The sequence below is a fragment of the Magnolia sinica genome, chromosome 18, assembly GCF_029962835.1.
Source record: "Magnolia sinica isolate HGM2019 chromosome 18, MsV1, whole genome shotgun sequence".
NCBI lineage: Eukaryota > Viridiplantae > Streptophyta > Magnoliopsida > Magnoliales > Magnoliaceae > Magnolia > Magnolia sinica.
In genome coordinates, this window is record NC_080590.1 from 24,765,501 (window position 1) to 24,776,169 (window position 10,669).

The following is a 10,669-nucleotide window of genomic DNA, read 5'->3' on the forward strand; positions in this document are numbered from 1 at the left end:
GGGGCTGCCAGATCAGTGGCTTGGATAAACCATGACCCTGTGTCTATAAAATAAGTTTGGAGCACAAAAGTTCATTGTTCGGAATAAATCATGTATATATATATATATGAATGAAATTATTGCTTTGCCTCAAACCCACATGTCGTTGGATGGATAAAGCATCCGTAGTGTCAAACAGGATGAATGGAGATTGAGTTGGGTACTTCCAAACGCACCCTTGATGTGACATTTGACAACCATATAAAGTTCCTTATACATTGATACGCCATCCTCGGACCGCCTGAGCTTTTATAGAAGGTGGTTGTTTGACATGGTATAGAGGGAAGGTCCTGTGTTCAAATTCCAGGCGCAGCCACCTGAGCGTGGCTCCACACTGGCAAGATATGAATGCTTTTAAGGTCCTATTTTCTAATATTTATATCATATCTAATTATTATGATTTGCTAGAGATTATTTCATATAAATATTTTTGGAAACCGGGAACAAAAAATAAAAAGCAACACCAAGTTGAATCACGTATGTTACATATGTTATCCTCTATTTTCCTGTTGAATTGAGATTCGAGTTACTCAGTTGGTTCTTGGGTAATCTTAAATTTGTTGGACTTGGATGATTTTTGGACTTGAAGGGCCCAATTTATATAGCATCTGGGGTGTGGATCGTTGCTAGGTGGTATCAATGATTTAAAATGTTTGTGAAATGTTTCTAACTGCTGTTACTAAATTTTGTAGGTTTCGTATTATTAGATCAACGATCTGACCTTTGGATCGTCAAGGGTAATCCGTTTTCAAACCATTTTAGCTATTAAGGCTACTAGCTGTTTGATGGTTTCAGATCCAGCAATCTGACAATTCCTAGTAACTTATAAAGCCAGGCCATCACTCACACTTCGCACCTCTCTCGCATTGTCTTATTACGGTTCACGTAAGGTCGTGAGGGAGCGACTACTCCACTAGATGAGTGAAGTGCAAAGTGCGTCAACTAGCATTACTACAATCACATTGCCCATGCCCTTGCCTGTACCTAAGTGCACATGCATATGTTACACACTGGAATATGCAAATCAAGCATCTCTCTCTCCATTTCTCCAAGTAAGAATACTCAACACATAAGGATTTATAAATCAAAAGTTCTCTCACTCTATCTAATGTACAACTTGTTAGGGTTAAGGTGGAAAGACAGAAAATTAATCACCTAAAGATATGCTTAAGGCACGTTACGATGTTGCTATCTTTAAGGTGATATTCGTACCATACTGGTGATTAAACCAATTTGCAAGAGGGTTACAGTAAATCCGCCTCTAGGATACAATAAGCCTACCTCTCTCTCTCTCTCTCTCTCTCTCTCTCTCTCATTCTCCTCCCTCTCTCTCCAATGCATCTCCGCCATCTCTTCTATCTCCCTCACATCATTGTTTTGCTCGAACATCCATTGCAGTAGCTATGAAGCTCCTACCCGAAACACTTGCATTCCAGAATGCCATCTTCTATCTTCGGTCATTTGCCGACAAGGGCGGTGCTCAGCTCTATGTTACAGCAGGCAGGTGGCTCACTGAAAGCTTTAATCTCATCAGCCATCTTACCTTCTTCTTGGAAAAAGATGCTGTCATCCTTGGAACTCAGGTCTTCTACCACTCTCAATGGGCTGTGTTTTTACTCATTTGGATATTCTTTCACATTGCATTATAATATAGCCCAATCAGTGGGTTTTTACATCATTGACCTTTGTTTTTTATTCTTTTCTTGTTTGAAGAGCAATGTGTACTATTTTAGCATGTTCTTCATTTGGTCTGCTAGCCCCTGTTATGAATGGAACTGAAAACCGAAGATGGGTTTGTATAATCTTCCAATTGGGGTGAGTTTTGGGGCATTGACTGTCCATGGTGGGATGCAGTGCGCATAGTATTGATTACTGACCATAGGCCTATTTGTAAGAACTGAAAACCTGGGTAATCTTGTGGAAACCCTTGGTTTATAATTCTTCTTGCTTGATATTATATGCATCTCTAGTCATTTGCCTTTTGGCGTGTGTTTATTAATATATTTTTGTTACCTTTCAAAAAAAAAAGATACAATATGCGTCTCGGAGATAGATTTTGATCTGAAGTATGGTTTTGATTAGATGATTTTTTGGTGTCATACCTGACTAAAATTGTATGTGTGTCGGACACACATGAGTCTACTGGTTTTTTTTTTTTTTTTTCCAGTTTATGTTTTCTATTCTAGTAGAATTACCAGCAATCATGAGACTTTGCTTGTGTGGATATGAAAGAGCCTGTTTCTTTCCATTCCAGTATGCAAAAGAGTTCCATATTGTGAATTTTTGAATTCTACTGGAGTATAAATTAAAAATTCACAAATTATTTACATAAAAAAAAAATAAAAAATCACAGATTATTGTTCCTGTTTGTGAGATGGCCTTGAGCCAAACACAGCCTAAGGATACATTTAAATCTAACTGAATTGCAAAAGTTCGATTCAGTATAAAAGAATTAAGTGAGGGGTGGCACCATTCACCAAACTCTTATTTCAATTCCATATGCTTTATGGCAGGCCTGAGATGATCATCATTTCGATCTAGTCCCTTGTTATGAGTGGAGCAGGGTTTGACCCCAATCCGATCATTTCCAATTTATGAGTCATTTGGCTCCCCGGAATCCTAAAAGGAGTCTTGAATCTGTTTCCAGGAGCAAATTCCCATTGAAAGAGATTCTGTTTATGGTGTTTGGATAGTGGGAAAGCTATTTCTTATGAATGTGGTTTTTGTGATTGGATATTAGGAAAGAGTAGTTCGGAGAGGAGAGGAGTGGCCTTTTCGTCATTGTAAAAAATGACAGTTGGATGGGAATCCATTTACCAAAGTTTTTGCAACCCATCTTAAAGATGGGAAATTTTGGGAATTAGATTCTCATGGGAATTCATTTCCCACCCTTTCCCTAGTAAATCCGTCTCCCAAGGGCTAGATTCCAATTGGCCAAAATCCCTTAAGGAATTGAATCATTGCAGTTCAGTTTACCATCCCAAAGCTGCCCGAGGACTTGTTTTGAAAAACCTCTATTCTGCAAGCTTTTCTGTATAGAATGCAATTTTTTCTTCATTTTGGAGGGAAAACATGTTTCTGTAAACTGTCAACATTTGAAATTACATCTTAAGAGTGTTTTGGCAACCCTTAAGCAAAATCTTTTTGAGTTCCCCATTCTGTTTTAATTGGACACGCATACAATTGTTGTTATTAGCACTCAAAACCTTGAATGCGGATGTGTTTTGTGACCAAAATCCAAAAGACTGCCACATCAGAACACCGCTCTTGTCAATCTACAAAGTTTGGCCCCTTTGTTCATTTCTGACTTGTTTCACTTCTTTTAGGGTTGTGACATCTTCATCGCATTATACGTAGATTTGGACCTCTTCTGGCTGCCCTGGTTTCTATTTTCTATATTATGCTGCTTGTCAATTGAGAAATAAAGCGGGAGCTATTTAAACTACATTATCGACTGGAGGAGTTGGTGTTGTTTTTAACTTCACATATTTGGTTTTATTGTAGATGGATGAGTTTTATTTGTTAGGGACATTGCGTTGTTGGTGATATTTCCCATGATTGTCCTCCACATGGATTCTAAGGGACTTGTGAGTTGCCTGAGGTGTTTGATAGCTTAGAAAAGTTGGAAGTTAAAAATGGAAATACATCGTGAAGATTGGGTAACGGATCTCAAAGAGGATTCTGATGCTCACATGGGCTTGTGAGTTTTTCTTTTCATATCTTTTTTTTTTTCCCCCTGATTGAGTTGCTTTTCATATCTTCCTATTGATCCTTGAAAATCAAATCAATAATCGAGCTTCCTGTTTTGTGTTGTGTTGATGAGATATAGATAAATAATCAACAGGTTCAAGTGTTGGAGGCAAAAGGGACATTCTTCTTCTTGATGTGTGCATTTTCCAGCAATTTCTTCATAGACCTGTTTGGGAACTTGGAGTATAAGGGGCTATTTGGATGCCTGTAAATGGTTTAAGTTGTAAATGATTTACAGGTGCCTGTTGTGTATGGCTTTAAGATGGTTGGTATTAAGTGTAATTTACAGCTGTGTACTAACATTCTAACCAATAAAAAAAATTAATTTAAAAGAAAAAGGTCAAATTAGAGCATTTACATAGAAGGGCACACTTGATGGACATCCTTAGATCACCCAGCATGTGCCACTTTGACACAGACATGGTGTAAATGGGCTCCCCTGCATGCTTGTGACTTCGGAAGCAATATTCCATTGCTAGACTAAACAATCAATATTTAATATTACTATTGCACTGATTTTTTACAACAACACATGCTCTAGGCCCCAATTAAATAGAAAATTAGAGGCGTCCCACTATTTAGATGTATTCACCCAAGATTAAGGCCATTTACAATTGTCAGATGGGCCATAGTTTACAAAATAAATATATGGCTTGACTGATTTTATTTTATTTTTGGTAGCCATTCAAATGTTTCTGACAATGTGGCCCACCTGCTGAATGGAGCAGATCTATTTTTGGGACAGAAAATAGAGACATGCTCATGACCACCTTATGGATAGCTTGGATATTGCACCTATCAGCCATGCACGCATGTTTGGTGGCATGTGCATTAGCATTTTATACATGCGTGTGTTCTTAGAAAAGCTCTCGAGTCCAACTTGTAATGTGTGGGATTGCAAATTAGAGTTTGATTTTCATTGTAAGATGAAATGGCACCCTCCACTTCCACATTTCCTCTTCAAGTAATCGCAGAAATCTCAATTCAGTTCAATTGATCATCCAAACATGAATCTGCAAATTGCTCCGTTTTGTTTCGTTAGATGAATTTGTCCATTTTGGTTAATGTGCTTCCTCCACAATGTTGCGTAGGTTTTCAGGAAGGGTATTGGCAAATGGGCACCATATCTGGTTACGTTACGCTCTGTATGCCGATAGCAAGGTTTTCACATGCTCGCTTCTAGCAAAGGTTGGTGTTTGTTGCTGGAAGATTTTATTTTCTTTTTTGGTCTGCAGAGATTTTATTTTCCACTTGATGCAAATCTTACTTGGAAATATAATAGAACAAGTTGATTTGTTTTTTCTTGTTTTGTGTTTGATTTATTTTATTTTGATCTTTTTGTATTTGTTGTTTGTTTGATCCAATGATTGGCTCCGTTTTGATTGTCATGCGCAGAGCGCATCTATTCAGGTATACTCTTCTTCTTACTTCTTTTCGTAAATTGTTACTGAAGATATATGGAAAACCTTTAGTTAGTATTTAGAAAACTAAGAGACCGTTCAGTGGGATTTTTTTCCTCAGGTTAGTCAAAAGGTGAATGGAGTGGCTTCTGTAGATTATGACCATATATAACAAAATAATTTATCCTGTATTTAGGATTATTATTATTATTATTTTTAATTTCAATTTAATTTAATTTAATTTAATTTTTTTTTAAAATTTTGTTTTTAAACTTGATTTGTGATGTCGGAGGTGTTTAGGATTTGGTTTTTACCTGATTTGTGTGTGTTTCATTGGCGGCTGGCGGTGGGCCAAGATCTATGGTTGGATGACCATTTGATCTTGAATAATATCCTACAAATAAGATGAGTATTTTTGAAATCAAATCTTGACTGACTTCTTTAAAAACTTCTAAATTTTTTCTGCATGCATTAATCTTGACTGACTACAAATTTCGCAATATCCATGGTGAAAATTAAAATGAATCAGATCCTTTTTGTATTACACTTTCTGGTGAAAATAGTTCATTCAAACTATATCCTCCAATTAGACACCGTTGATCCTCCCAATCCATGGTATAATTCCTAAGGCATTAGAAGCTCATATCGATGGCTAATTAATAGTTCTTCCTAGCTGAGCAAACCCAATTGAACCCAAGTTTCAGCTTTGACCACAAACAGTAATCATCACTAAGATCCATCATTGCTTACATCCTTCATTTTGGTCAGCTCCGGCGCTCTATAGCCCTGATCTGCTGAATCTTCAAGCATTTCTTGGGCTGAACTTGGTTTCAAAAGGAGATGCATGCCAAAATCCAACTAGTGAGACTGGTAATATGAATCGAGTAATATGTTTTCTGACTTGAGATTTGCTATCTGAGCAAAATGAAAGTGAATTTAACCCACATACCTCATGTGTCTAAATTTATCAGTTGTAGTGTGTTATTTAGCAGAGATTTCTTGCTAAACCACAATAGCAGCGGTTTCCAAAAGAAGCACTAAAACTGAAGTGGAGGCCATGGGGCATGTAGTATTTATGTAAATTCTGACTATTGGAAGCAAAGCCTCTGCTTCTTCTAGATTGGCTATCCCAGGCCAGGAATCAGAGTTTGGCCTGACAATAATGGAAAATATGGATTTTTCTTGCAGTCAATGCCTGCATTTCCCCAGAAATCAAAAACTACCAACACGTTTGATCTTGGCACTGAACCAACTCCAGTTCATGCCCCAATGGTGAGTATTTTTTTATATTTACTTTTAACTTGTTTTTTGCTTGAGTTACTGCTTTAGATTTTTCTTGCATTATGTTCCACTAGTATACTGAGGGAATTATCAACTTTGAAATTACATGGACGTGAATTTGTTATTTCATATCCCACCTAATAAAGAGAAGCAAGTTGTGAAATTTGCCCAACTGTGGAACAAGATTAATAGTAGTTTTAGAGAGGAAGATTTAATAAGTAACAGGTAATTGGAGCTTGAAATATTGACTCCTAGAGCTAATTATGTTAAGGAGATTCATCAAGTATTATTTCTTAATTTCTTATTGCCCTCATTTATCATGTCAAAAAAAATGTAATAAGCTCATTCAAAATTGGAAATGGACTTGTTACTAGTTCCATATTGTGCTGATTGTGATTTGGACCTCCAATGGGCTCCTTTCCTGCTTGCCAGCAAGGTTTGTATTGCTTGTTTGATTTAGTACTGAAATAACTGAATCCTATGCTCACGTGCTATGTTGTATTTGCTATTAGATTCCAATTGCGTTGGATATGGCGAAAGATAGCAATGGTAAGGACCGTGAGCTCAAAAAGAGAATCAATGCAGATAATTACATGTATTGTGCTGTTCGCGAGTGCTATGCATCATTTAGAAACATTATCAAGCACTTAGTTGATGGGCCACGTGAAAAAGAGTAAGGAATGTTTTAATTACAAATGATCTAATAATTCATTTTTTAACAGATATACAATGGGATCTACCTGCTCTGCCTTTTTCATTTTTCTTTTGGTGGGATTATTATTTCACTACAGTTGCATTTCCTGATAATTCTTGTCCGTGGTTTCACTTACATTTTAGGGTCATAAATGATATATTTTCTGAAGTTGAGAAACATATAGCCAATGACACCCTAATAAGTGAATTGAAGATGAGCGCTCTCCCCAACCTCTGTGACCATTTTGTTAAGCTGATTAAGTATTTGGTTCGTATCTGAAATGTTTCATATTTCATTACTGCCACAAACGAGCTTGGTTGTGTAATCTATAAAAGCCAAATCTTTGTTTAATCATTTCAGTTGGACAATAAACCTGAAGAAAGGGATTGGGTCATCATTCTATTCCAAGACATGCTAGAGGTTGTGACTAGAGACATAATGGAGGAACAGTTTTCCAGGTGAAGCATTTTCAATATGATTCTTTCATAAAATGCTAATTTATTAGTTGATGTTTTAATGTTGTTCTACATTTTTCTTGGGCAGCCTTTTGGATTCAAGCCATGGTGGTGGTTCTTATGGAAGGTATGAAGGGATGACACCTCTTGATTAACAATATCAGCTATTTGCATCGTCTGAAGCAATCAAATTTCCACTCCCTGAATCAGAAGCCTGGAAAGAGAAGGTTAGCAAGCTGATATAATGAGATATAATGAGAATTCTGGTCTTCTAATAGTGGCTCGCTGATTATTTTCCTCGTTCCAGATCAAAAGGCTATATTGTTGCTCACTGTGAAGGAATCTGCAATGGATGTACCATCCAACCTAGAAGCCAGAAGGCGAATTTCTTTCTTCTCAAATTCTTTGTTCATGGATATGCCACCAGCACCTAAAGTTCGTAATATGCTTTCATTCTTGTGAGTTCTCTAGATGTCAAACTCTCATCATTCCCGTCAGAAGTTAATTGTTTAATTTAGGAAGTTTGTGATGCATGTGTGAACTTGATACCCCTTCTATTTTGAAAAGGCTTGTGGTTATATGCTTTAAGGCCGGTCAACTTTACAATCTCTACCAGCTGTTTTCATGCATTGCTTCCTTTCTTTTGAAGACAGTATTTAATATACATGGCATAGACTATTTTCCCGTCTTTCCTACTATTAGTTATTCTATGTACTGCATTCAATTACTGAATATTTGATTCAATTGTGAATTGCAAGGATAAATTCAAGCAAAAACTTATGTTACACAGTGCCTACACAAGTGAGGTGCGACTTGATAGGAACTCGGCTATGATTCTGCTTTGGTGAAGGCTGCTATATTAAAGGCTGTGAATCCTGCTGAGCCTATCAATCCCATCGAGCCAGTCCAAAATCTTGACCAGGTGACGCCTTATCATGTGATTGTGATTAGATGAAAACTTGAAATTTGAGTTGAATAGAGTTAAGCATGAAATTCAATGATCTTTTATCATGTAGTAGGCGCTTATTTGAGAAAGAAAGTGGTTACCAGAGATATCTTAGTAAAATTGGTTATTGTTAGACATTATTATTATAATTTCTATCAGGGCATGCACTACAATAGTAAGAAATACCATTCCTAAAAATAAAAAATAAAAAATAAAAATTTAACATCCGTATTTGCTACGGCTATTAACTGTAGCAATTTATCTGGAAACCGTAGCTATTACTAAGTAGCCTATTGCTACGGCTCTAGTTCTAGTTTTAGCTACAAATATAATTCGTAGCTGTATGCATTTTGAGGTACGGAATGTATGGCTACGGATTTAATCCGTAACTATTTGTTCTATGGTACGAATTTAAATCCTGAACTTAAATATGCATTATTGAGCATAGAGTTTACCATGTGTATGAAAGACTCTTTTATTTATTTATTTATTTTTTTTTTTCCGTTCTGCTATCCCATTTTGTTAAAGTGAATAGGGAGCTGTAATTTGGTGAATTACACCATGAGTTTTGCAAAACTCTCAGAATTCTAAGGATAGATATTCTCCTCCCCTGTCCGACCTTAGGATTTTAATCTTTCGGTCTAATTAGTTCTCTACTTTTACCTTATATATCTTAAATTTTTGTAATGCCTCATCTTTATTATTCAATAGGTATAGTGGGTATAACGGGAGAAATCATCTATTAAAAGTTATGAAATACATCTTTCTCCCTCTTGTTATTAAATCACTTATTTCACATATGTCACTATGAACTAAGTTTAGAAGTTGTGATTCTCTTTCCACCCTTAAAAACAGTTTTCCAGTTATTTTGGATTGTACACAAATACTACATTTATCATTAGGTAATGTATACTTAGGGATTATATTAAGATTGGATATATTATTCATACTACGGTAACTAATATGTCCTAATCTAGCATACCAAACATCATGTGAATTAAGTATATAAACGGAAGAATAATTTTCATTCATAAGGTTCAACTTAAACATTTCATTGGATATATAGCCCTTCTCTACATATACTCTATTTTTAGACACAATTAATTTATCGAATTCAAATAGGAGTCTGAATCCAAACTTAGTTAGTAGACTAGTTAATATTAGATTCCTCCTAATATCCGATACGTGCAGTACATTGTTTAGAGTAAGGACTGTTGCGCAGCATGCTAACAATGCAGTGAGCCGAGATCCAATCTCAAGTCTCACCCATAAACGATAAACAAGAAGAAATATAAACCTGAAAAAGAATCAAAACATTTCAAACAAACCACAAGATAAGATATACGTGAAAAACTCCAACAAGGGTAAAAAATCACGGATGCAAACTTTCACTATGAAGAAAAATGAAGATTACAAGGCAATATACTAACATCTCCTTTGAAAGTACATAGAAAATCCTTTGCCCACACCTTAGAATTATTTCTCATACCCTTAGAAAAGTCCTAGGGACACCTATATATAGTTTAGGCAACTATCCTTTCGCACCCTTGCGAAAGCCAACTAAAAAATCCACAGTCTGCATTAAATCCGGAAATGAATCTGCATAACCTCGACTGGTTGTGCAGGCTGCATGACCGGTCGAGCGGACCCCCCGACCAGTTGAGCATAGGCCACGACCGGTCGAGCACCTCGGAACCAAAAATTGATGCTCGTTAGACTTTGAGTCGAGTCAGTCCACGACTGGTCATGTGGGCTGTACGACTGGTCGAGTAGGGGCCACGACCGGTCGTGTGACCCCCAGATGTGGCTCTACATCACAACAATCTCTCACTTGAAGACACATCGCCATAAACCTTCATTTTCTACATTTAAAGTGCGACACCTCCCCGTCTTTAAGCCTGAAGACCAATCAAAGCTGAACAAAACTTCAGCTTTGTGGAGGGTCAAATATTGCATATCAGACCCTAGTTATTGCCTGGATTTATGAACATGGTACTGTTTAACGGCCCGATTTAATCGTGTTTGTGATGCAGGGTATATTTACGAGCTTGGACTGAAAAAGGATGCTAAAAGCATGAATTTAACACTCAGGAATCACCAAGGT

General features: G+C 36.7%; 1 protein-coding gene and 1 long non-coding RNA gene across 2 annotated transcripts; both read left to right on the forward strand.

Annotated features, from left to right (window-relative positions):
• The first annotated feature begins 1,463 nt into the window (after nt 1-1,463).
• Nucleotides 1,464-5,398, forward strand: LOC131232980 (uncharacterized). The gene is made up of 2 exons (XR_009165012.1): nt 1,464-4,977; nt 5,185-5,398. It is a non-coding gene; the product is annotated as an uncharacterized LOC131232980 (long non-coding RNA).
• Nucleotides 5,399-6,828: 1,430 nt separating this feature from the next.
• Nucleotides 6,829-7,851, forward strand: LOC131233237 (callose synthase 3-like). The gene is made up of 5 exons (XM_058229879.1): nt 6,829-6,906; nt 6,983-7,143; nt 7,308-7,431; nt 7,525-7,622; nt 7,708-7,851. The coding sequence occupies exons 1-5, from the start codon at nt 6,829-6,831 to the stop codon at nt 7,772-7,774; spliced, it is 528 nt and encodes a 175-aa protein (XP_058085862.1). The 3' UTR covers nt 7,775-7,851.
• The last annotated feature ends 2,818 nt before the right edge of the window (nt 7,852-10,669 follow it).

Bases quoted from the DNA above. Each gene is read 5' to 3' on its own strand.
- LOC131233237 (XM_058229879.1), top strand. From the start codon at position 6,829: ATGGACTTGTTACTAGTTCCATATTGTGCTGATTGTGATTTGGACCTC. The intron at 7,144-7,307 runs GTAAGGAATGTT...CTTACATTTTAG, and splicing joins GATGGGCCACGTGAAAAAGA to GGTCATAAATGATATATTTT. The intron at 7,432-7,524 runs GTTCGTATCTGA...TAATCATTTCAG, and splicing joins TTAAGCTGATTAAGTATTTG to TTGGACAATAAACCTGAAGA.